At 37.5% G+C, this 27976-nt stretch overlaps 1 protein-coding gene across 3 annotated transcripts; it reads right to left on the reverse strand.

Annotated features, from left to right (window-relative positions):
• Window positions 1-27976, reverse strand: tpx2 (TPX2 microtubule nucleation factor). 3 transcript variants are annotated; one of them, XM_051932554.1, is made up of 17 exons: window positions 27840-27976; window positions 19948-20081; window positions 19506-19640; window positions 14516-14633; window positions 11145-11279; window positions 9528-9635; window positions 7837-7970; window positions 6736-6890; window positions 6293-6461; window positions 6060-6198; window positions 4654-4870; window positions 4457-4552; window positions 4033-4203; window positions 3240-3386; window positions 1178-1289; window positions 775-962; window positions 1-291 (listed from the first exon to the last, which is right to left on the reverse strand). In XM_051932554.1, the coding sequence occupies exons 2-17, from the start codon at window positions 20066-20068 to the stop codon at window positions 181-183; spliced, it is 2256 nt and encodes a 751-aa protein (XP_051788514.1). In that variant the 5' UTR covers window positions 20069-20081; window positions 27840-27976; the 3' UTR covers window positions 1-180. The 3 variants fall into 3 exon arrangements, with proteins under 3 accessions (XP_051788514.1, XP_051788515.1, XP_051788513.1); XM_051932555.1 differs by having other exon boundaries at window positions 775-941; window positions 27942-27960; XM_051932553.1 differs by having other exon boundaries at window positions 27942-27960.

Consider the following 27976-nt stretch of genomic DNA (forward strand, 5'->3'; position numbering starts at 1 on the left):
TAAAAGTCATCCATTTTGTAACAAAGTATATTTTTATTCGAACAATACTGAAAAATATCTAAACTACATGTCACCAAAAAAAAAAAAAAAAAAAAAAAATGAAGTTCCATAAAAGGATAAATTATAAAACTTAATCCTGCCAAAAAATTGATCTTTCTAAAAGTGGCACAAAAATGAAATTTACAAACGGAACCTATCAGAAAACTTAGGTGAAACAGGAACTGTTAATGCTTGGGTGCTGTGCTTCACATCAACCTTCTTAAATTTCCGAATTGGCTGAGCTTTGTGTACCTGTGGAAAATTAAGGGGGGGGGGTTATTGGAATAAATTAGTCCAACAGAACAAAGGGCGTAACAAAAACAAAAACCCTAAAACACACCACTGCAGAATCTGGTGAGTGTTTCACATGGAATGCAACTAACGGGAACATAAACTTATTACAATTAACTCATTCCCTTTTGATGAATTAGGTATTCAGTACAAGCCTTTTTATGGACATCACGGGAAGCATAAACTTGAAATGTAATCTGCTTTGTTCACTGTAATGACGGTCTATAATCATTCTACTTACAACACATTTTGGCATTCCTAGAAACAAAGCTTTTGAAAACATCGACACACAGGTTACACACTGAATGTTTTAGTCCCAAAGCCGAGGTGAATTTCTAATCAATTAATGTTTCTAGATGCTTGTGTGCCTGATTTGGGGTTAGAGGGGGAAAAAAAGAAAGCTACCTTTAGATGAGAAGTTGTTTGCTCTGAACAGAACTTTACCTGCTCTTGGCGGAGCCTTGCAATCTCTTCCTTCGCTCGCTCTTCTTGATCCCGTCTCCGTTCCTCTTCCATTCTGGCGCAAATGGTCTCCTTTTCTGCCAAAGCCCTCTCAAACTCCATTCGCTCTTTTGAACGCTTTTCAGTACTGAGCTCAAAGCCTCTGGTAGCTACGGAATTAGAAATGGACTCTAAGTTTGAAAATAAAGCAGAAAAAAGTTGGGGTGCAAAAAAGGAAAAGCTCGAGACCCAACTTATTTCAGAGATCGCCAAGCACTGCCAAGTCTCGTGTTTAAACACCTTAACTGATCACAAAAACTAGTAAATGTGAATACTGAAAATTTGAATTTGGGTCAAATTCTGCCATTAAAACAGGATGTGTAAAAACAAGAACAAAGTTTGGTACCTTCTAATAATCTGCTCTCCTTCTTTGGGATAAACGGCTCATGGTGAGTGACTGTATTGGGACGAGCCTTGAACACTGCAGCTTCTGCTTGTTGTTTTTCCTCATCTTTCAACTAGAAGCAAATTACATACATTTATAAACTTAAAAATGGCAGACAAGATGGGGGGAGAAAAAAAAATAAATAAAAAGTCAGCCCGCACTCTGTTGAGATTTTTGAAAGTTCGTAATTTCTAAAACTTCTGAATTTCCATGAACCAAAAGGCACAATGCAACTTCAACAAAACATAATAAAATCGGATTACTCAAACTGAAAATCATTTAATTTTCGATTTTTTCAAAGAATAAAGATGCATTATGGGAAGTTGATACCAAAACAGTAGATTTGCACTGTCAAGGTGCTTCAGAGTCTCAAGAAAGAACAGTAAGGGAAAGGTAATATTGGATGAAAATATTTTCTGCATAGAACACTACACCATAATTATAGGATATACAAAGCATTAAATAGAATGAGACAATAAACCAGAGTAAAATACTAAATTCAGTACTAGAAGAACAGCCTGAATACCTTGATATAAGACAAAAGTTATCCTGAGCCTCTGGACAGAAGAAAAACTGGGGGCGCGCTGGGGTATGTTAAAATCAGTTAAATACCTTTCTGAACAGATAAAAAAAACGTAGCATATTGAGTCAGCAGATATAATTCAGGAAGGACATTCCAAAGTCTGGGAAGTACGGTACAGAGAGGAAGGCCCGGTCACTCACAGAATGCAGGTTAGTATGGAGGCACAACAAAAAATTGCGGTGCCAAGTTAAGCCCTGGTTGTGTGACAACAGAAGAAAGTTTTCTGTGAAGACATTGTTAAATCTAAAGAGACAGAAGCTGCAGAAACACCTCCGAAACTTTAGTCTTTGTCTACATGATCACGACTATACATATAAAATAGGTCATCAGTATTGGCTAAAGAAAACGCGACAAAATTAATCTCATGTCATGTCACTAGAATAGGGCCATTTCAGTATGATTTTTATTTTCTGCTTAAAAAAAAACCCAATAGTGAGCATAAGGCTTCTATATGTTTGGTTATGCAGGAGCCAAAAGTAATAACTATTAAAATAAGCCACAGACCAAAAGGTGTTGCTTATTCGGAAAATATCATCAACAATGATTGTAGTAAAGTAGAACATTGAGATATTTGTGATGAAAATACAAGGCTAACATGCTTAACAGGTTTCCCAGTAAAAACAGTTTTGGCTCTTAGTAAACTATAATTGTGTTAGCTTAAGTAGTCAGGGCACTTTTGTTTTAATTAGCATCTGAGCTTGTTTAACACAACAACCTAGAAGAATTATAAAAAGAACATAAAAGAAAAACACTACTTGTGTCATTGAGGGTAAAGCAAAATGAAAGTCTGAGCTCCAAGCAGCTTCTCCATTTCTGCAGAAGACTCCACTACAACATTACACATCTGGGTGTTTCAGTGTACCAATACCAGTGAATTTTCACAATACCAAGTCAAAAACAGAAATTCCATTCAACTGCTTTATTAAAAGTAGCTCCATTATTAATGTGAGCAATATTGTGCTTTTATCTGTATTAGTTACTTGGTTGTCACCTTTATCCAAGGCGACTTACCACATACGGGATACAACTTGGATCTAGATAAATTGGTTTTAGCTTGGAGCATCACTAAATAATAAAACCACATCTAATAGACAAATTAAATGGTTGACCCTTAAATCTGTATTACATATAATACGTATTTAACATTTGCTTCATTTACACTAACACCACAAACTGAAGCTGCATTCTTACGTGCAAAACAAAGTACATGGATTGTGAATTAACTAGGTTGAAAGCATTTCAATTTCATAAATAGGTGGCAAGTAAAAATTTGAGAAAAAAAATTTTCAAGCTTGGTTTAGGGATTTAATGGCTTAACAGCACTTGTATGAATTCACAGAAACACTAAGAGTCAACTGCACTTTACACAAGATTTATGTAATGTACAGATCCTTTTTATAGAAGGAACCCATTAATATCAGAGCTTGCAGATAGCCTTACCATTTGTTCCCATCTTTCATTCTTAACAGCACCTCTTTCATCGATGAGCAGCTTGAATGGCTCTGGTTGTGTAACCTCCTTTACTTTCTTTTCAGGAAGATGAATATGATCAAAGTCAGGAAGTGGGAGGGCTTTGAACTTGGAAACCTTCAAATAATGGTTGGAAATATAATTAAGCAGACATTGAAAACGATGCAGACTTGAACAATCTTGAATATCACAAAATACTGTTGCTAACACTGAAAAGCAGAAGCAAGTCAAACGTGTGTCCTGGAAATGTAGAGTTCTGATATAACCTGCACTTTTGCATATATTTTTCTTTTACCAAAAGGTTAAATATTATTCAAAACATCTATTTAGATTTATAATCCAAAAACAGATTGCTACAATTTTTAATGCTTAGCTACATGAGACCAAAGCAACAGTCTGTAACCAAAAAAAATAGACTATCAAACTTTAAATTTATAGGTAAATCTTAAAGATAATGGATGCCACTTTGTTTTGATGTCTTAAGTTATCAAATTTACAGCCAAGCCTTGTACCTAAAAATATTAAATGTATTTGAGGTATAGCTAGATCAACTTAAAACTACTAACAGAAAGGAAAATGGAAAATTCAAAATTAACTGCACTATTATCAGAATTGACCATATGAAGGCATGTGTTCAGAATACAAATAGTAAAAATACAAAATGAGTTTACTTCTCACTCATCCTACAACAACTTTCCACATCTAGCTATACAAAAGATTAGAAATCAAACTGCTAAGAGTTTAAATTAAGATATTTTCTAACCTCTTCTTTACGTAGCTCTTCCATGCGCTTCTCTTTCAGGGCTTGCTTTTCCTTCTCTCTAGATTCAAAAGAGAACGGGCACACTTCCACTTGTTTACTTTCTAAGGGCTTGGGTTTGAAAGGAACTCCAAAATGTGGCACTGGATTCGCTTTTATTGGTACTGGCTTTTCCTATATATGAAAAATAGCAAAGCAGACTTTAAACATTTATTTACAACTGGCCAACAATCCCAATAAGCTTTTGGTACTGTACCAAAAATATTACATACACACACACACACACACACACACAAATACAAGTGGACCACAAGCAGGTTAAACAACTATGACTTAAAACTACTACCTCAGCCACTAGGCTACATTGCCTGTATAAAGTATAAGTGATGGGGGGGGGGGGGGGGGAAGAGAGAGGACAACGGCTTACCTCTTCTACTTTGTGTTCTATACGTTTACGGTTTTTCAGCGCAAATGCAGGAGACTGTGGTACAGTTGGAGGCAGTTGCTTCTTTTCAGGTACACCCTGCAAAAGAGAAATTGTTGTATAAACCGACCTTAGAGAACACCAGGTCTGACATCAGTTACATAAACACTTAGAAAAGTCAGCCTTTGGGGAAAACATACCACAACATCTTCCAAGATTTTTATAGGAAGAGGCCTTGGATGGAAAGTGTAATCCTCCTCTTCCGTGGAAGTCTTTTTAGTCTCTCTGTCCCGGAGGCGTTTTTCAATTTCCAAGTCAAAACCCACAGGTTGTGTTGCGGCTTTAACTGCAGGCTTCTTCGGTAGTAATCCACCTTCTAGGATTTTCCGATTGAGGTCAAGTGCTTTAAATTTAAACCTAAAAAAATAAAAATGTCAAAATATAGACTTCTCTTGATACTCCTAATCTCACTACATTGTTTTTAACATTATGACTACTGCATCACAGTATGTTTTTGTTATCATGCATGCAAACCAAAGTTAGGCAAAGACAAAGATTTCATTGGGGTTCTACAATGCTCTACAAAGTTGGGCCACTCAAGTGTAGACTAGGGCTACTAATTCAGTGTGGATTACAGAGTCGGCTCCAAATATATTTTCTGGTCAAGTACATGCAGTGGTACAGCTTGGGATCCTGGTTGGCAACCTCACAGGCTGACATGCAGTCCAGTCCCACCCTCTGGAAATGACCATCTATCTTCCTCAACCAGGTGTTGTGGGCGTCCACTTGGGTCCTCAACAATGAGGATCCTGCTAGCTGGGTCACCCTCGGGGAATCATGCCACATGGCCGTAGTGCCGTAACTGACGCTCTCTCACAATGCAGGGAGGACTCCATGAGCAACCACTCATTCAACACAAAGTCAAACCAGTGGTACTCAAGGATTCTCTGAAGAGAGACAGTACTGAGGAAGTCCAGTCTTCATCTCAGGTCACTGGATATCATCCATGTCTTGCAACCATACAACAAAACAGGAAGCCCCAGGACTCTAAAGATATCGGAAGCGCCACACACCCCTTTCTAGTGACATCAAGATCCCCACATGCTCTCCCAAAACGTCTACCGACATCATAGGAAAAGTCACCAGAGACATGAATGTCACTGCCGAGGTAAGTAAACCTCTCGACAAAGTCAACATTCTCTCTGCAGACAGACACACTGCTGATAGCGGTGCCTATTCGGTCATTAAAGGCCTGGATCTTTGGAGACTGAGCGAGGGTCCTGGATATAAACCGAGAGACTACTTTATACTTAAACATTGTTAAAATTCCAGTGGTGATTGGTATTTCAGCATATAGTATTCCAAAAAGCAAGGAAGTCATTAAATGATCCTCACAAATTAACCCTTCATAAAAATGTACTCAAGTTTCAAAGATGTTAAGCCGGTTATTTTGGGGGGTGGGGTGGGTGTTTTTTTGGTTATGTGGCTAGTTCATACATAAACTACAATTGCATAAAATTTAACAGAATAGAAATGCACAACACTGTTCCAATTTCTGAAGCAAATATACACAAATACAAAAAAGGCAAGAATGACTAAAACATACTGTTTAATTTTTTCCAGCTCCTCAGCCTCCACCTCCGCAGTACTTTTGCAAGTGACTGGACGATGACGCCTTTTTGCAAGCAGCTTAGGAGTTTTCGGGTCAGTCATCTTTAACTTTGTTGTCTTTACAGGTGATGGACCTAAGGAAGGAAAAAAAAATTGTGAGCAAAAGTAACACACAGTATTAAAGGACACTTTTTTGACCTTAAGTGTTTCAGATTTTACTCTGCTTACCTTCGTCATTTTTTTGTTTACTCCTCCCATGGAATCGCATAGGTGTTCTTTTTTGGAAGGCTTCAATCTGTTGAGCCATTGGCACAAATTCATTTTCCTCTAGCTTCCTCTTGCTTGAGCAGGAAAGATTAAAAGGTTTTGGAATAGTGCAGCCTTTTCCTACTCGGGCCTGGTAAAGAATGCCAAAGTAAAATAAGCCAAACTTAAAGCCAACAGTTTTGTCACATTCATGAGAATCTATCATTCTGATAGCTTTCATAGTATGAGCTCAAAGCATTGCACAGATTCACACAAATCAAACCACAAGATTTGCATATCCAACTATCGATGATACACATGCATTCACACACATCTACAAGAGTCCAAGTACTTTAAGGTAATTAAAAAGGTTAGCAAACAGGCACTGATGGAATACTGAAAACACAAATATCTTAAAAACATACAGGTGAAGGAGGATGCTTGCGAAGCTCTGATGTGAAGTCTACTTGTTTGTATGTCGTTTCCGATGGAGCTTCATTTTGCTTGATTCGATCGTCAGTATAAAAATGAAAGTTTATTGGCACTGTGCTTGGAATGACCGTCTTTTTATTTGGAACGCCTGCAATATAAGGGAGAAAAATCAGCAAGCGTCTACCAATAAAAGGATATAGCCATTAAGTAATCAATTTAAAATGACAAAATTTAAAAAACCCTGTAAAGAAAACTTAGAGGAAACTTGAAGGCTTTTTAACAATGTCATCACCAGTAATGATCCAATGTATGCAAACAAAATAAGCTAAATATGGAATTTAAAGTCTAAGAATAATAATATTAAGTACAAGATTCCACTGTGCCTGCTTTAAAACACTTTAAATTCCAATAAGTTACATGGAGGTTACAGCATGTAATTTAGATGGACACACAAAACCCATCAAATCATTTTTCCGATTTTTTATATATATATTAAATTTTGGTGACAGAGCTGCAGCCTATCCCAGTGGAGGAATGCCGGGACTGTCCTTGGACTGAATGTTATTCCACAATAAATCAGTTTCATGCAAAACAGTCACACACTGCACTTATATAGCAAACATTCAGATTTGAAGGCAAAAAAATTACATTGAGGATGGTTACTCTGAAATACAGCAAATATTTATAACTGGCGAGTATTATTGGTGGTACCCAAGCAAATTAGTCTTCATTAGTTATCATGCACAGTTCCCATTATTCTTGCTGCTCTTCTGACAGACAGAATAGTAAGCCCACATGCAATTACAAAATTCTCTTTATATTGGCTGACAATTTGACAGTTGCCTTTAAACATTATTTGATCTGGGAATAAAATCATCTCAACTTGCCACAACAACAATATACACTTGTAGTAATAACATTTCCCGCACTAAACTAACAGCACACAGAGTAATGCTTGCTCTTAAAAATGATACATATTTGCAAAAATCACAAATGACACATGGACACAGAAGGCTTTAAACTATTAAGCCTGCTAACACTTGCCAATTGCACTCAAAACACCCAACCTAGCATTACTTATAACCCCAACATACCTGTTCCAGCTAAAGCGGCTTTTAAGCTTTCATCATTTTTTTTCCGCAGCTCTGCCACTTCCTTCTGGAGCTCTTGCATTTTCTCTAGTTCTTGCTCCTCTGTGGTTTTCACCTTAGAAGAGGATTTGCTTCTTCTAAAGGAAAGAATAAACCACAAATAAGCATTCATTTAGTAGCAAACTGCCCTACCCTGGAAAAATTACACTGGTAAATGGAAACATGATCGGCAGGGAGCCAAGAACAGTGGAACAAGAACACAGCTAGGTAATTTCTAGACTTTACATGCTGGCAAAAGCTCTCCTAATGTTCAGAGGTCGATCACTCAGTGTGGAAGGAGTGTGAAAGATGCAAATTCAGATTAATTTCTGAAACTGTCACTGGTGCGATGTGCCCACTTTCTGCTTCAGAAAACAGCAGCTGTATAAGCGATGCCATTAGAACATTATCAGCCTTAACAGGAGGAAGGTTTGTGTGGTAGGACATCCAACAAGACGGGAGATAAAGAATGGTACCACTGTATTGGATATTTCCACAGAATAGAATTGGTATCAGATGTTTAACATTAAGGAATGTGAGGTCTGTACAGTTTTTAAAGAATTACTTGTTAGATGGATTCTCGATTGTCAGGTTGGGCTGCGCTTGTATCAAAAGAGGTTGAGATAATCATAAAACAAGCCTTCAACACTAGTGGATATTATACTAGTATGTTAAGTTTAGCCTGGAATCATTCCAGTTTTGTAGTTTCAAAATATAGGTGTAAAAGAAGTCACAAGGACTTCCAACTTGGACCTCAGATACAAGAATCTTTGGTCTAAAAGTGAAAAAGTACATCTATGAAAAAATATTTTGAAAAGCCACATAAAAATCCAACAGAAAATTTTAAACCTGGGCATACTAAAAATTAATCAAACTTTATATAAAAAACAAAACAAAAAAACAAACACACCTTTGACCTTACATCAACGTCGGAGGTAGGATTTTATATAAACATTACAGAAAGAAAAAAAAAAAAAAATTAAGCCACTAATCAAATTAACTTCTGAACACATAAAAAGTGACCATTTTAAAGTCTTAGTACTCAAAAGGGATTTTCTTTGCCTGTACGTTTTTCAAACAGACAAGATACTGAGCATTTTACGCATAATCTGCAAATCCCACTTATACCCACACATTACTTGATCTGACTAACTTCTGGATTCTGAATACTACACCCTTGTCTACAATGACATTCAGCCCAGAATGCAAAGTTTTTCTTAGGAAAGGGGGGCACTAGAAAAAAGCTTCACACCAGCCATTTCATAAAACATACACAAGTCCTCCAGTACGGGTAGAAATTTTCCTAAATACACAAGTTTGAAATTTTTAGCTAATAAACTTTCAAAAAAATCAGTATTACTAAAAAGCACGTGTAATGTGTTAAGACAGTGACAAATGACACAAAGAACTACCAAGTGCAAATGTGACACCTTTATCAAGATTATATCAGATAAATGTGTATTAACATTTACTATGACAAACATGCTTATTTAACATTGTATATTATATGGTGGAAATGTTTTGCAAAACTCGTTTTACAGGCAATTCATTATCAATGTGAACGCTTACAGAGCAGTTTTTCCAACAACCTACTGCCATTTTCATTTAAACAAAAATCGAAAGCACCATTAACTAAAAAATAAGTTCTTTCATACCGGAGTACATTTGGGGTGGTGGACTGGGTAACTTTAACTTGATGTTTAGGAGAAACCAATGGAGCACACAATGAACTGGTCAAATCAGATTCTCCTTTACTGGCAGACCTAGACAAGGAGAGGAAGGAAGGGAAAAAAAAGTACACTTATAAATGTCCACAACCAAGCAGTTGGGCTGACACAGGAGATGAACTTGAACACAAATACAAGGTTCACCATATTAAAAAAAAGTCTTTGTGGACTCCCTGATCACAACCAGAAAAATTTCCCATTGGGATTAATAAAGTATCTATCTATCTATCACACAACAGCAATTAACGTAGTTAATGGATTCTGGGTTACATAGGACAACGTGACGAGCACAAAACCAAGAACCCTTCAGGAATGGTATTGCTATATTACAATAATTCAGCAGCTGTGGTAAAACACGAAAAAAAAAAAAAAAAAAAAAAAAAAAGTTACTATAATACTCAACTGTTAAATAACTTAAATCTCATTAAACTTAGAATATACCCTCTTACCATATATATGGTGCTAATGCCATTATATAAAAATCAATCCAATGATCACTGCTCTATGACCTTTTCCATTACAACAGTGGGTACACTTCACATTTGCAATCTTTCACTTGCTTTTTTATTCCACTGGATATGCAAGATTGAAGACAAATCTGAATAAATTCTATAGTATAGTTTTATTTCATCAGTTTTACCTAACCCACCAAGTCTATTGTGCATAGACAGGAAACCACCACAGATAGATTAGCCACTACAGGAGCTACAAAGTCTAAGTTGTATACTTGTAGTATTCTGGAGGCTAGAATACCTGGAGAAAATGCCACACAAAAGAATAAGGTGTAAACAGACACATTGCCTGATTTCAGTTTTGAGCCGTTAAACTCTGTACGTGTAAAGCAACAGCACTAACCCATGGTGCCACCATTCTATTTCCCAAAGGTTGCATAGAGCAAATAAACCAGTACAATACGCCAATTGAGGGTACAGGTGAAAGAAGTTGGTTTTAAAGGTTTGATTCTAGGCAGACACTATTCATTAGATACGTTAATCAAATAGTTGTCTCAGACAGAATGCTGAATCTCTTAATTAAAACTACCACTAATTAAACCATGTAGTCTATATCAGCAATGGCTTTTCAAAATTGGCCGTTGTAAACAGGCTGCTAGCTGTGTTTACAATATTCAAGCAGAGGACATTAAAACCATCACAAAGTAAATGCTGCCATTTTACAACAAAAATCATGGCCTAAAGAATTTTCAGGTTATTGATGTTCCAATTGATCAGCCACTGATCTAAACTGGATGGTTTTCACTACAAAAGACTTTGATCGGTAATTTAGCTAATCACAAAAAACTCTGTTCTAATAAGTTTTACAGTTATCTAGTTATAATGTACCATTACAGGAAATTTTTCAATAGCAATATGGGAGGGTTGGGTAACCTCTACAGAACACTGGGATTACTGCAAGAACAATTTTGGTAAACTCAAAACCAATATGCAGGCAATACAATATATCACATAGCACCAAATGGTGCAGATTATCACTAACATGACACCAATACATGGATCATTTCACCAGATTTAAAGGATGATATATTACCTTCTTTTCTTTGAAACTGGTGGAAGGCTCTCATTGTCAGCAATTCGATTACTTCTTCGCACACCTTCTCGGATAGTTTTTCTCATTTGCCTTCTCTGATCGGTTTTCTGTTTTGCAGATAATCTCTTTGATACCCTTAAAGGAGAACAGAGTCAAATGAGTTTACCCATTAGCCTAGCTAGCAAGCAAACAAACAAAAAAAAAAAAATCTGAACAAGAGTACATCATTACACACAGTTCGAGAGTCTTCCAATTTGTGAGCAACAGAATGAAATTCTCTAAAATTTAGTTTGTGAAGAAACTCATTTTAGGAACATGAAGGCTAATGAGATTCTATCAAAACCCAAGAAAGAAGCCTATAAATGTGTTCAGTTCATCTATTATTCCAATACACGTGAATAACCTGAAGAGCTCCATCATTAAACATTACATTATGGGTTAACATCCATTTTTTCTTCAATAAAATTAGAATTAAAATCACACAAATAAAATAGCCAAAAAAGATGTTAAAATTGTAGCAACACACCCTCAAACAGACAGAAAAAACAAAACAATGCACTTAATTGTACCGATTTCTGTTCACGTGACAATACTACTAGAAATGCATCTTGAGAATCCCCAGAGCTATAGCTTTATTGAATATACAAAAAGCCTTTGAAGAGTTGAAATATTTTATTTATTGCACTGGAAAAAAGTGAATTTGAATCAATTAGTGTTGCAATTGAGATGTATAATATACAGTACATATCAGGAGACAATCATGAGTCAATTTTGCTTAAAAATTCAGTGGAATAATTGGACAGATCACAAAGTATTTCTAAACCAATCCAATGCCTCATGAAGGCAATAGTGTTTTTGAACTGCAAAGAGCATTTCTCAAAACTTTTAAGGAACAATGAAATATCTTTACAGTACATTTATATTTATTCCCATCCATCTATTCATCCAGGGTTGTGTCAGTCCCAGCAAATACAGCGTGAGGCAGGATCAATCTCTGAACAGGGCACCAGCATGTTTATTAACAGTATACATTTAAATGAAGTTAACTTCTGCATAATGCAAAATACATTTAGTCTTCAAAATGAGAGCCCCAAGATAGCAACTCTTGAAAATCGACTTAGGAGCCAGCCGTCCTCTAAATACGTGCTATTGAATTCCTTTGTTATTGTATGATACAATGAGATACAATATGTAAATCTTCCATCAAGTTTATGGGAAAATATAAAAATGAAATACACAAAATGAAAACATAAGTACAATATACAAGTATATATTATGCAGATAGCCACTTTATGAACCATTTGCCCTAAGGTTACACAATATCACAACTGTAGTGCAAGTTTACAGTGAGGTAATTGTACTTAAACAGTTCTACTGGGAGCACTTGATGGACTGAGTGTGTACATAGCTCTTGGGATTAAACGGTTTCTGAACCTCAAGGTCCCTACAGGAAAGGCTCTGAAGCATTTGCCGAATGGTAAGTTGTTGATAGACTGCGCTATAAATGTTCTCCAGGGTTAGATGCTGTATACCGATAATCCTCTGTGCTCTCAACACAATCCACCATAGAGCTTTCTGATCAGCTGCGATTCCACACTCAGATACAGCGGGTTAAAATACTGAGTGGTGCACTGAGAGTATCAACGCTAAAGCAGCTATGGTATCTGGAATTGTTTGGTCATATAGTGACCATTATATTGTTACAGGTTGACTGCAATCAAGAGCCTTAAAATTTAAAAATGATATGCGGTTAATTCCAGTGTATTTGGTAAAGCAGAGTCAGGGATGTGAATTTAAAAATCAAAGGGAAACCACGTAGGAACACTGCTTTGACACTGGGTGACGCCAGTTTGCAAAACAGAGAAGAAAACATGCATACGCAAACTATTGTGCTGCCATGAAAATATGCCTGGTTTTTATACATCGCAATGTGAGTGTGGAAACAGGCATGCGCAACATTTTTGTTCATACGCACCGTTTATACACGAGGCCCCTGGAGAGGTTCATTCCTGAACTGCAGACAAGAGACTTGCAACGCAGTATACTGTTCACCAAAAGAATCACTGTGTAATGCAGACAAGAGACTCTCAGTACACCAAATAGCAGCACTGTTCACTGATGACACATGTATGGCAGATCGCAACAGAAAGAACAGGACATAAGGAAATTGCAGGAGATTTCAATGTGACGTGTGCACTAAAGTTCTACTTGTACAATTGTTTTGTTAATTTTATTTCTCAAAACTCAATTTACAGTATTACTACCACGTGTGAATTACTTATTTTGTTGCTTGCCTTTTGTTTGTTTGATGGTTATAGTGGTTACCCTTAGATTTTAATTTTTTTTTTTTTTTTTTTGAAGTGAACAAATCATTGATTCAAAGCATTTTGTTGAACTGAACAAAATGAATCAAATCACTAAAAAGAATCGCTTTGCACATCACTACTGTGCACAACTAGTCTTAAAATGAGTGAATTGAATGATCACTTGGTCCAGAGTGATGAGCAGTCAGCAGAAAAGATCATGTAGCCACTCAGCTCAAAGGGAAAATAGACACTGAGCAAGCATCTCTTTGGGCACCCATGTCGGTTAAGGGATGATATGAACAAAGTTAACATTGCTTGTGAAGACACCCTGGACAAAGTAGTACCAAGTAGAACCAGCATCATAATGTGATATATGCCAGGAAGATTAACATCTGCTGTAGGAACTGTAATAAGCCATCCATCTTCCTAAATTGCTTAACCAGAGTAGAGTTGTGGGGTAGCTGAAGCCTTTGCCAGCAAGCATCAGGCACAAGGCAGGAGCAAAACCTTGACAGCGTAAAACACACAAGTCACTTTAATGACTAGTACCACACTCTGCTATTATTTAAGGCTGCATCTGTCCGTTACAAACCATGACAGAACAGAATTGCTTGGCATTGGAAGCTTTTGGGTCGTCATAATTCCACCCAGGACAAGAAGCTGTGAGGAGACAGGCAAATAGGAATGTACCCAAGAAAGTTAGTTTCAAATATCTTTTATAAAAATAGTTCTCTTTAATTATCCATGTGGGTGCCTCAAAATCGTGGAAGGCATTCCTTCTTGAATTGAATCTCTGTTCTTTAAAGTGCATGTATTCATTAAGTTAAAGCTTTTTCATTCACCTATTGACTCTTATACCCTTAAGCTGCAAGTATTTTTAAAATGTATAAATTCTCTAGAACGTTGAGGCAAATTAATATACACCATGACTGCAAAGAAATTAGAGGGGTGGGGCTTTATCCTTTAAAACATTCTACTTAGCTATTATGCTCAAGCACCCATTTCAAAAACATTCAAAATTTTTGAAAGCTACACGGATGGTACCTTATTTTACTTATTGCATACCTCCTGCACTGGGATGAGGAAACTTTGGTTTGAACTGTAGGATTGCTTGCAGCATTCATATTTCCCCACGAAGTCACTAAATTTGAATAACTATTTGCATCATGAGAGGAATCACCACCTGAAAACAAAGAAAACAAAAATGCTTACACATGCATTTACTATACAAGTGATTTATTTATACTGCCTCACCTGACCAGTATTCACAAGTGAAATTTCATCTAATACATTTATACACCATTTTCCAAATTAAGTCAACATTCCAGACTCCCTAATCCAATTTACAGGAGTGTACTCCCATAAATGGCAACCCCAATATTTAAACAGCAAGGCAAAGCACCACATTTCTTCAATAACTAATACATGAATCACTGACTATTGAAAAGACTCCCCAGAAAATAGAGGTGACTGAAGCAATCCTGCTAATAAGCATCACTGTCAATACTAAAAAAGTACATCACAGGAGGAGGAAGGGAGAGAAAAAGAACTACCTCAGTCAGTTACATCAAGGATATGCAGGCAAGCAGGTGTTCAAGTAAGGAAGAAATCAAGATGCCAATTAAGTCACCACCTTGATCTCAGGTTCATTGAACTTAGAGGAGCTTGCCTGCATTGTAGTAAAGAGGTACAGCAGGAAACCATGGAAGAATAATTTTAAGGTAACATAGTATTCGCCTTAAGGAAATAGCATAAACAGTTAATTTCAGAAATCTAATCAGGCACATCAGGAAACTAGATAAAACGTCAAGTGAACAACAAAGAAAAACGTAACAAAACGTACTAAAAGGATGACAGATCAGATGTCCTGTATTCAACAAGGCGGAAATTTCAAGGGTGGGGGCACAACCCAAATGGTATAACAAGAAACAAAATTTTTTATAGATCATTTGGCTATAAACCAATGAACCAACCAACGTAAACAAACGTATTGATCGACACTTATGAAAATTCACTTGCTTATAAAGTAGACCTACACCTTTAATATTTGACCATTCCAATCATGCTGGAGAAGAATACTCAAGGTTAAAACATTAGCTGAAGAGTAATAGGTGTTGCAGATCTACAACCTTTTCTCCTGCCTGATTAATAACGGTTTTATCAAAATTATCCCGGCTGAGAATAAGTTTCTCTCTAAGTTATTTGATTTTGACCACAAAACAAAACAATGGGGCTGAGGAAGGTGGGTCACTGTTTAACACAAGGATAAGGTAAGGGATACAAATTGTGCATGAAAATTCACCCCAGAGCAGAGCTGGGTAACCATTATGAGGACCTTGTGCAAATGAATGGAAACTCTGATAATTGAGGCAGTCATCAAGAATGAGTAGCCCCAAGGGGTCACCTCAAACCCAATTCCCAGAAAGAGTGAACATAGTGATAGGGATGGAGAATCTTGCACGGCGTGTTGCATTCCAGGTGCACAGATAAGTGGATCCATCTGACCAGGGAGGTCTCTTATCTGTAGCCAGGAGTCTATCCAATTTTTATTGTCCATGTTAGAACTAAAGACTTAATGTTAGGATACCGGTTCTGTATATCAAATTTCAAGGGTGAGGTGCAAAACTGAGGAACAGAACTGAAAAATTGATCTTCAAGCTCTGTGGGTACCAAGACTGAAAATTACAACACAATGCAAAAATCTTGATGTTAGAAGGGCAAAACATTATGGGATACAAGAGGCACCTTCTGGTATAGATGAGAATGCATCACAGATCTCAAGCTCCATTTGAACTGACAGCACAAGGAGCTTAGAAGAAATTTGTAATTTCACCAAAAGCGATATTGGTAAAAATTAAAAAATGAAATACTTTGCATTATGCCTTACAGTTTAACTCTTTTAGGGTGGATGTCGACTTTTGTCGACAGGAGGGGTTGAGGGCGCATGTCGACAAAAGTCGACATCCAGGGATAGAGGGCGACAATCAGCTGTTAATGGCGACAAATCTCACTGTCACGTCACAGGCATTCCCTCTGTGCTTGGAGGAATGCTAGACTCGTTGACTCGGCAACTAATCCTTGCGTGTGTGCGAGTTGCGAAATGTAAACAATGGCAAGATGGCATCGACATGTCACAAGGGAGCGAAGCGAGTGCAGGAAAGAAAACACTCTGCAGACGATGTTTTGCGCATTATCGCGGAGTCGGACTCTGATTTTTCAGAATCGGATTTTATTGACCGTGATCAGGAGATCGAGCAAGAGAGTGAGAAGCCAGCATCAACTGATCAAACACCAGCTGATGCCGCGCCAGCGGATCTGCTGCCAGTTGAACGCCTTCGCGCGGCCGATGCATCTACGGCAAGGTTCGCGTGGGATAAATACACAGACATTGATCCGTTGAGAGCCGATCTGACTACGGGACTTCACAAGACGGCATGGCTTGCTGTTGGACACGACAGATCACCAGCTGCTGTACTTCAGGCTGCTCTCTCCTGATGCTGCTTTTCAGCTACTGTCAGATGAGAAACAGGTATGCAGAGAAATTTTTTGAATCGCGGGCTGCGGTTGCATCGCATTCTCGTTTTTCAAAGTGGAAACCCACAACAAAAGACGAGATTAAATGCGCTGTGGCATTACAAATTGATGGGACAGAACTGGTGATATAACTTCAGGGAGCATTGGTCCAAATGTGCTTTGTCCCCTGGTGGCTTTGGACAGGTTATGCAGCGTGGTGATAGGTACGTGCTGCTGCAAAGTTTTATTCACTTCTGTAATAAAAAGAAGCAAATCCCATGGGGTTAGCCAGGCTATAAACGCCATGCATAAAGTTCATAAAGTTTCAGAAGATGAAAGAGGTGACAATATGGTTTTCATGCAGGCAGAAAACTTGGTGGCAGTGGCATGGCACGATGGCAAATGGGCAACTTGTCTCTCTACAGTACACACTAACAATATATGTGAGAAAGTGCAGCAACAATTGAAAAGTAGGCACCAAAGCAACACATATTGTAAGGAGTGCAATGTGGCAATGACTGAAATTGGCTGCTTTGAGGGAGATCAGACTTTGCAGGACTTTGCTGTGTAAAATGTATGTGATATGTATGTGAAATCACAGCATGCAAGCTCATACAACATGCAAGACAGTAACATTTGTCAAAAGTAAATATTTTTTGTTGATTTGATATGTTAAACAATTGCTTTGTGTTCTTTTTTAAAAAATGTTAATTTTTGGAAAAATATTCAGCCCTGGGAGAAAAAAAAAAAAAAAAATTAGCCCTAAAAGAGTTAATGTGAAAGTAATGTTACAGCTTTAAAAATAAGCATGTTAGCAAAAGACAGGAAAATGTGATTACACCTGCAAACAAGAATGGATTTTTTTTTTTTTTAATATATCGGTACATTCTTATTACAAGCATCACTGTCACAAATACAACAACTTGATCCAGACAAAAACACATTAGAAAACGCACACATGGCTTATATATTTGAATGTACACAGAGTTTTGACTGTTGAAAATGATCACTAATCACGCTCCAGAGGTTAACACAAATACTAAATGCATGTTTATTCACTCAAATGACTTCGCAAAACTCCACATCCATTCATTTGTTATGAAACTTTCCTGCTGGCACTTTACACGAAACTCATTTAATTTGTATAACATGAACAGAAGCAAGTTGGTGTGAAAGAGGTTTGCACAAGCAACTGATTGGTTTACGTTTCCACCAGCCTGTGCTAACTCCACCAATGTTACAGCTGTACTAGGGATCTATTTTGCCATCAGAAGCGGCAATTGGACAAGTTTATAAAAAGGAAATGAAGTCAAAATAACTTCTGTCAAGGTAAACTTTAAACAGTTAATCATTAATGGAAGCTTGCATAGTGGCGATTCTAAATTGTCCCTAGTGTGTGCTTGGTGTGTGTGTGTCCTGCGGGTTGGAAAATGGATGGATGGAAGCTTGCATATTGGTTTCCATTTTCAGACTAACATTTCAAAAATTCACCAATACTTCCTAAATGTCAATAGGTGATGAGCATCTTATATGAAAGCACCTTTGGAGGAAAAAAAAGCCGCTACAGCCATCCCCCCCCCCCCCCCCCACCATGTACGCCTACCCTTAATTTTCAAAATTTGTACAGCATGCCCTTTTCAAAATATCCGAATAAAAATGGGACTTTCCTGACTGAAATTTAGCAGACAATATTGTCCAGTGTGTGTAAGCAACTAATACATTGAGGGTCAAGTTTTCATACAGACAGGACAATCACAATAGGCACTTCACATTTATATTAACATGCAAATAAAGGAGTAAATATTCCTATGGTGGTCATCGTCTATGCATCAGGGAAGAAGCCACTAGTGTCAGCAGCACTTGGCAATCAAGCCTACACAAACCTAACTATCATGCTCCCGTCTTTTTAATTAGTTTAAGCTGAATATCCCCTCACTTAGTAGAAGCATACATCAAATTTAGAAACAAAGAATCTGCTTATGTATATTATAACTACCATCTTTACAGCTCATTCAAGTTAAACAAAATACCAACACATTAGAAAGAAATTTCCACTGAAAAACTGGACTGTGAGAAATACCACCAGCAAGGACACCTAGCTAGGCTCACCATTTATGTTAAACAGCTGTTGATATGCTGTGTTGTCCCAACAACCTCAACAGGGTCCACCATATGCTACCATTACTTACAGGGCAACTTCACTCCACTGACCAACAGGTCACTAGGAATGGAGAAGACCAACCTTCACTCAGAAAAGGAAAACAACTAATGAGGTCTACTTAGTGACCATAAACATACCTTTGCTCATGGTACATTTTATGAAACTAGGATGATTTGCTCTCGGATGACATATTTGAGAATTAAGACTTCTAGAACTAGTTTTAACCAGTGCCCGGATGGCTACAACTGTAAACTAAAATGGTTCAACTAACCAACATGTCTAGGGAAAATGACACACTAATTATGAAAGCATGCACTCTTAACTTTAAACACCCTCTTCAGACCCCTACCCGTACATAGTCCCACCATGTATTACTCTCACCATCATCTTCATTGTGATCCTTTTGTTTTTGAGACTTGACCATTGGGGAAATGTATGCTGTTGGTAAGTCCTGCTTGTTTCCTCCAAACACGGGATTTCTTTCTTCCACTTCAGTGTCTTTTTTTTCCACTTGGTCTATAAAACATTACATGTAGAGGAAATGTATTATGAACATGCATACCAGATCAGCCTTCTAAAAAAAATACCATAATAAAATTAAACTAAATTCTGTAAAAAGTTCTTAATAGGAAGGAAGTGATTTACCGCATGAAACGACTATATAATTACTCAATGAAGCAAAGACGTTAGTTCCATAATACAGCTTTTAGTTATTACCCACTTATACCACTTAAGTGTGGAGCAGACATGCCACACAATCCATTCCAGCCAAGCCCATAATCAAATTGACTACAAGAAGGGAAAGGTTAACAGTTATACATACAAAACCAGTCATCAACTGGATTAGGCTCAGCATCCAGCGTGGAGAAATCTATGACAACAGATGGTGCATCATATTCATAGAACTGCAAGGTCTTCTCAGAATTCGCCATCGCAGTGTCCATGCTTATGCTTCAACTGTATTAAAAGAAAATTAGCCATTATTCACTTGTTTTATGTGTAAATATAAAAATAGTCATAATGCTCACCAATGACAACAGCCATCACTAAAGTTTAAACAGGCTGGCTGATCACACCTCATTTCAATTTGTGCATTCTAAGGCAGTATTTTTCAAAGATTACTTTATGGAAATTGTTAAGTTTATTGGAATTTTAGATGAAAAATCTATTTTTTGTTATTTTAACATAGTACCAGTATTTAAAAACTCGTCCAAACATACATACAACCACTCATACACTAGCATAAAAATTAACTTCACGAGTAGTGGGACTCTGGATCACAAAATGGAGAGCAAATCTGCCTTTTCTCAGACTTTTACTATAAGCCTAAACATTTAAGTCCTTTAATAGTTTTTTTTTTTTTTTTTAAAAAAAAAGGTGCACCATTTTAATTCCTTATGTTTTCAGAGAACTAATTTGAGTGTCTGGGTTTCATTTTTTCCTGCCACTAAATGCTGTAGGGTTCTGCTGTGTTGAAATGGCGAATCCGGTCTTTAATGAATGGAAGGAAAACATCTGTTAAATATTTTTTGCCCAGCAGTCATTTCAACAAGTTCAGAAAATGACGTTGGCAAATGTTTGATGTCAATATACGGTTATGATATGCAGTAATTTTAAGTCAATTTTAACGGTTACTTATATCTAGGTTATTAAATGGTAAGCCAAATTCTTTAAACTTGGATTCTTAAGCAACAAAGAAAATTAGTTCAGTAACATGCCTGAATGATGGAACGGACTTTTGTGCCTTAATAGTTTAAGCAAGCGTGCTACTTTACAATACATTTTCAAGTTTTCTATAATGGATACATATTTCCAATTACATTCAATAATATTAGGGCTCAAAGACTAACTAACTTGACATTATCATTTACGCCAACCCAGTCCTCCCAGGAAAGACTGCTACTGTTGACCATCCTTACTATTCCATTAACTGGCTATGAACTACATGCCTAAGAAGCAAGAAAGTGTCGGCGAACTAGAAAAAAATAAAATTTCAAAATGTACACAGTAGTACTAGGGTGTTGTACCGCATTATCCATTATGAATGTAGTGAGAAGTCCAGCAAAATTACCCCTTTTATTGGTTAACTAAAAAGATTACAATATGCAAGCTTTTGAGGCAACTCCGGCCCCTTCTTCAGGCAAGATGTAATACAGAAACTGGAGTTCCCTTTGTGGGACAGTTATCCAAAGATCTTGCCTATACATTGTTCTTTCTTGCTTAATGAATCTTAGCCTGAAGAGGTCTATTAATGTTTTTTTTTTTTACATTTAGGATGTCTCACTTAAAGATTTTCCAATGTTGTATCTGTCCTGGTGTCTATATAAACAGAGGGAACTCCAGTTTCTGTATTACATCTTGCCTGAAGAAGGGGCCGGAGTTGCCTCGAAAGCTTACATATTACCCTAAGTTCTTGTCTATAAGCCGGACTCATGTATTAGCCGGAGACCAAAAATCATACGAATTTTTAAAATAAAATCGTATCATAGATAAGCCGGACTCATGGATAAGCCGAACGTACTATAACCTATAACTAATAGAAGGGAGGGAGGTCAGTGGTCTCACTCGCGCCCATTTAATTTCTTTAAGGGGGGAGAGAGTGTGAGATATTGCTGTCTCTCTCACTCCCCGCATGGCGCGGTTGGAGCGGCCGGAGCGCGTTCTTTCTGCTCTGGGCGTCGCCGAGTCAACACGAGCGCGTAGCGGTCATTTAAATTGTGATTTTATATGTAAGCATATTTAAATATATATCGCGGATTTCTGCGGACAATGGGTCTTTTAATTTCTGGTACATGCTTCCTCAGTTGGTTTGCCCAGTTGATTTCATACAAGGGACGCTATTGGCAGATGGCTGAGAAGCTATCCAGCTTACTTTCTCTCTCTCTCTCTCGCTGACGTAGGGGGGTGTGAGCAGGGGGGCTGTGTGCAGCTGCTTCCTGAAAGAAATGCTGCACGGAGCTTCGCATACTTAAAAGCTCAAAGGGCACGTATTGATTTTTTTTATCTGTCTCTATCTCTCTCTATCTCTCTCTCTCTTCCTGCTCCTGACAGAGGGGGTGTGAGCTGCCGCCTTCAACAGCTTTGTACCGGCGGTGCTTCGCATACTTAAAAGCCAAAAAACCCTATTGATTTTTTTTTTGACTGCTTGCTTTGCACTCCTTTGAAAAGGAAGATATGTTTGCATTCTTTTAATTGTGAGACAGAACTGTCATCTCTGTCTTGTCATGAAGCACAGTTTAAACTTTTGAAAAAGAGACAAATGTTTGTTTGCAGTGTTTGAATAACGTTCCTGTCTCTCTACAACCTCCTGTGTTTCTGCGCAAATCTGTGACCCAAGCATGACAATATAAAAATAACCATATAAACATATGGTTTCTACTTCGCGGATATTCTTATTTCGCGGGTGGCTCTGGAACGCAACCCCCGCGATGGATGTATAAGCTGGACTTATGTATAAGCCGATATTCTATTTTTTCATTTTCACAACTTTTTTCCTTAGATAAGCCGCGGCTTATTGACAAGAACTTAGGGTATAATCTTTTTAGTTAGCCAATAAAAAGGTGTCATTTTGCTTGACTTCTCACTAAAATGTACACACAGAAGAATTGGTTGTAAAGAGCTCTGCGAGTGCATGATCAATACAATCGTACATACTGCTTTCACAAAGAGGTCTAGGTAAAACTACAGCTTCTGGACAAAATAAAATCTACAGAAAGCTTCCATCTCATCACCTTAGCAAAATAAATAAAAACAGTGTGCAGCAATGGCTAGCATAGTTTGTAAATTACCTTCATAAAGCACCATTAAGTACTTGATTTGCTGTACTTGTTTAAAATTTGTCAGAGCAAATTGTGGACTAGTTGGACAGAGTTGCTGGGCAAGTCTGACAAGACGACTGGCCTTCACAAAAGCCTGCCACCAAAAAGCTAAAAGATTACATAAATGGAGGCTAAACTGAAAAATCTAATGCGACATCTTTGTCTTTTACCATTCCTATGTGGGGTCGATGTCCTTGATCAGTGATGGAGCTCCCCCCGTCAGATCTTTCCCGATCAAATCTTTTACTGTATTTATCTCCCTCCATTTTGGTCTCCCCAGTCTTTCCATTACCATCACTTACGCCTACATTTTCCTTGTTTCTTTTTATCATATGGCCACACCACTTTAATACATTTAGATCTCTAGTACTTTTGTTCCACCTCGGACTCATTACTCAAAATGAGGGTGTCCAACTACAATCCTGAAGGGACAAAATAGCTGCAGGTTTTCACTCCAAATATTTTCTTATTTAGTGACCAGTTCTGGCAGCTAAACAAACTATGTGGCTTAATTTTAATTGACTCTCTCTTTAACACTCATACCACTAATTGCTTGTCCTTAAACAGAAGCCAAGCTATAAATGATATAAACAAAGCCAACACCTGACCAGCTATTCTGTGCCCATCATACAAAATATTTGAAAAATAAAGTCTCACAAATATCTGATCTACTTCCAGAAAAATAAACAAGTTTTTAAGTGTCTGCTGTGGAAAAATAAGATTACCAGCAACCCATGGAATTAAACAACGGTTTTAACTAACAAGAATTGGCCTCTAATTAAGGAACTGGTTGGGGTGAATTACTTCAAATCTCATTTCTATTTGGGTGCCATTTGAATTAGAAAAAAAAAAAAAAAAATGAAGCAGTAATTCAAATGATGAAGTCCTAGCCAAAACAATTAAAACGAAGGGAAAAGATATTTAACAGCAGAAATTGGTCACTGGTGAAGAATGCGACAGGAAGGAAAAACTGCAGCCAGTACAGCCCTCCAGTATGAGATAAGGAAAAACCCTACCATGGGGGGCAGAAGGAGGAGAGACATGAAGATGGCAGATTACATTTCACCCTCACATCCAATATTACTGAGCTTGTGAGGATCTGCGAAAAAGAGTGGGATAAATTGGCCAGGTGCGCAAAGCTCGTACCAAAAAAAAAAAAAGCTGAAACTGCTGTCAAAGGGGTCCCTACAAAGTACTGGAATAAGGTTCTGAACGTCTGATCTCAGTTTTTGATTAAATAAAATTTCAAACCTTTCAGAAAACCAATTTCACTTCGTCATTTTGGATTATTTAAAAGACTGATGGCCAAAACAAGAAAATGTTTATACCTAAAATTAAATATACAACAAAGTGTAGGGGTCGAAACACTTATTTATAAAATGAGTTAAAAGTGCAATTTGCAGTGTTAGAGTGCAAAGGCTAAGTCAACTACTGCAAAAGTGATGGAATTCATTGCTCTGGATAATCAGCCATTTTCTGGCGAGGAAGATGCAAGATTTAAAGCTGGTTGAGCACCTCAAGCACCTTTACATATTACCCAGTCAATTTTCCTGAAGTAACACTTCCAGACCAACATATAGTAGCATTACGTCAGGGGCACAAACTCATTGCTGAAAATATAAGAGCCATAAGCTTTATCATGGATATACGGATATGAGATACAAGCCTTGCGAGACTGCTTAGTGTAAGCGCTAGAGAATCTGATACTTATTTCCATTATGAAGATTTAAATCTTCATTTGACAGCCCTGGTTAAAGCCAAAGTGCAGGTCAATTTCAATAATATGAAAGACAGGATTGATTATAATGCCCTATACATATGCATGTTTAATCGAAGATGCATGAATTTGTCAGAAACACCAATCCCAAGAAATGAAAATCCACTGCAATACTGGAACAACTGGTGCCTGTTCTCTACCATTGGCCAAAGCAGCATGCCAGTTCTCGTCAGTGTTGTGCACTAGCATGGACAGAGAGAGACTGTTCAGTGAGGCGTCTAATGCATACAGCGCAGAATACCTCCACTAACGCATGTACTCCGTTGCATGCATGTTTCGCAGTGAAAAAGGTCCCCTCTTAAACAGTTTCTCACTGCGCCACGTTCCGAACGTTGTTTAGGCTATTTAAACCAGTATTGCAGTAGAAGAAAAATCCATAGCATAACAAAAATAAACGGTTTTCGGTATGAACTGGTATACCGCCCACCACTACTGGCCACAATACTATTGTTGAACCAAAGTAAATGTGTTTACACTATTTGTTATGAAGAGCAAATTGGCTTGCACCATTGTTTCACTGATTGCCATATTGATCTATGCAGAAATTGAAGCATTTATATATTTCTGGGTAAAGGAGAAAAAACGAAACAACAAAAAACACAGAAGTATGGTCTGGGACTTGTGACTGCTGCCTGCTTCTTTTTTGCTTTTTCACCATATCGCTGTGGCTACACCCTGTAGCAACAGTGGCTTGTACCTGGCCCAGGTTCCCCTAGGCCTGAGGTCAGTAACACACTAAGTAGCCCACAAGAATATAGTTAAGCATCTTATTTGATCACAAAGTGACCTCAAACTGCTCACTGAAGTAAGGAAAACAAAGGCGCCGACTGGTGATCAAGCCACCTATGTACATGAATAGGGCTGTGGTGGAAAAGAAGTACAGTATTTAACTTGTTGATAGATTTGGTGACATGGACCTTCTCAGTCTTAACACACAGCAGAAGGCTTAGCACTGCCCTCACCTTAGAGTCAACCAAAATTTGCAGTTCTTAAGGAATGCAGTTAAGAGCTCACCAACTGGCTGCATTAGCCGGTCATAGTGATGCTTCACTAGCAAATGTGCAAGCAGCTTTTACATCTAGGCTATAAAACTGCTCTTGCAGTCATTTGCTAAATCCATGACTAAGACTGCACATTCAATTCACCTGATAGATAACTACCTATAATTAATGACCTTTTCAAATCTTTATCTTGAATCTGACAAAGCAGATTGGACAGTTTATGAACATTTGGTAATAAGTCTGCCACACCACTTGGCCTAGCAACAACTTTAACATACTTCATGGTACAATGACAAGAAGCAGAATTAAACAGGCAAGTACCACAGTGGTGATGAACCAACTGAAAAAGAAAACTGCTGAATCAGCGCCATTATCTTCATTACTAAGTGGATTGTTCTGATCCAATACAACTTCTTTCCTGCAAGACTCTGACCTGTGTTAAATACTTGTATGCAATTGTGATTAAGGTACAAAAACAAACAATGGATTTCTATCAACTTTTGGCCTATTTCCATTAACCAGAAGTGGTACTTTACCTTTTATTCATGCAGCTGCAGAGTCCAATTTATTCAACTTTACTTTTATAATAATTGTTCACTATATTAATTTGATTTGTTGTTGATGGTTCTTTAATGCACATAATATAATCATTGTCTTGCGGTTTACTCCTTAAATATCCATCCCCATATCCAAGTATTCGAGAAAGTCTAGGGGAGACCACTTCTGATTTTACTTAAAATTTACCCTTAATTTTATCCTAATGACAAAAAGTAGAGCAAACACCCAGGCAAACAATATTGCCTGCTGAAAGGCTGCAACCACTTCAGGATCAAAACCACAAATGTGATCATTAGTACATAAATGAATTGAATAAGCAGAATGAAAAATCATGATAAAAACCTCACCGACCCAGTTGCAAACTCCAACAAACCTTACTCCCAATCATCATACATTAATGCATTTTACATTATAATAATTTACAAATCTTATTTTTGAAAGTTCTGCATTGAACCCAAAAATTGACACTGCCAAGAAACTTCCTAAATTAGGTAAGGAGTCCAATGGAAGACAGAAATTGGTTGTTACAAAAACCCTTCAGTCACAGGGGGTCCCCGGGAAAAGGTTTGGGAACCACTGCATTTGAAGGCATCATAGAATACGATTTAGTGGGATTAAGTGTAAAGTCTTGTTATGTCACAGTAATTTACACATCAAAAATAAGATTTTAAATGGTGAAAAGTGCCAAGGCTTAAAATAAATTCATGCAAACTAAACAACAGAGAGGACCCTTTAAACATGCATGCTCCGTATTACGATGCGTGATAGGAGACCAAAAGTATAACAATCACAAATTTTAACAAAGTAGCAGCAGTGAGCCAAAAGAGATTCACACTAATGTAACGCCGAGTGAAAAAGGCATAACATACAGATTATAGTCCGTACAATAGAATATAAATTAAATGAGGACATTTGATAAAATGACAAAAAGAACGCGTGCTGGAATATTCCAGATTATAATGATTCCATATTAAACGACCAATGTGACATACGCAAAATACACCAAATGTATTTTTGGGCGTTAATAGCGTAGCAAGGATGAACGTTAAGACACGATTATGGAACCTAGGATTTTAAATAATGAATCAACGGGCGACAGAAACACGCCGAGAGAGGGGGCTGAAGGAGCAACTCTTTAAATGAAGGAAGAATACTGCAGGGCGGATCCTTAATCACAAATGTAGAAATGTGTATCGATAATGGATTGTCCCCGTTTATTTGAGGAATAAACGTCATAAATAAAACGTTGCTGCACAGCTGTCAGCCGTGTTTTCTACCGTTTTTAAGCACTCTGCGTGCCGACAACAACCCTTCACAACTTTCAGCTTTAACGTTATTAAGATAAAGTACAAAAATAATATTTTGAACATTTAAAAGGCAGAAATGTATTAAGAGAACCGTCAGCGACTCTTTTGCTGATGTGACAAGCACCGCTAAATAAACGACTGCTGCACGTTTTCTCTCACTAAAACAAAAAGCTCAGCTTTGCACATAACACTTCAGAATTATTTCCAATGAGCTCTATAAGAAAATGCAATAATAATCTAAATGAAATACTCACGTTTCTTTTCACTCCTCTTAAGCACAGATTTTACCAACACAAGCGTTCCAATACCAGCAAAAAAAAAAACAACGTATCCCTTACGATTCGCAAGAAACTTACCTCTCCTCCCTACAAACACAACTGCCTACTATGTG

This window comes from Erpetoichthys calabaricus, chromosome 10 (genome assembly GCF_900747795.2).
Source record: "Erpetoichthys calabaricus chromosome 10, fErpCal1.3, whole genome shotgun sequence".
NCBI classification, from domain to species: Eukaryota; Metazoa; Chordata; class Cladistia; order Polypteriformes; family Polypteridae; genus Erpetoichthys; species Erpetoichthys calabaricus.

Coding starts and splice junctions, on each gene's coding strand:
- tpx2 (XM_051932554.1), bottom strand. CDS start 20,068: ATGGACACTGCGATGGCGAATTCTGAGAAGACCTTGCAGTTCTATGAA. Junction 14,634..19,505: donor GGATCACAATGAAGATGATG/GTGAGAGTAATA, acceptor CTTTGTTTTCAG/GTGGTGATTCCTCTCATGAT. Junction 7,971..9,527: donor ACCACCCCAAATGTACTCCG/GTATGAAAGAAC, acceptor TCTTTCCTTTAG/AAGAAGCAAATCCTCTTCTA.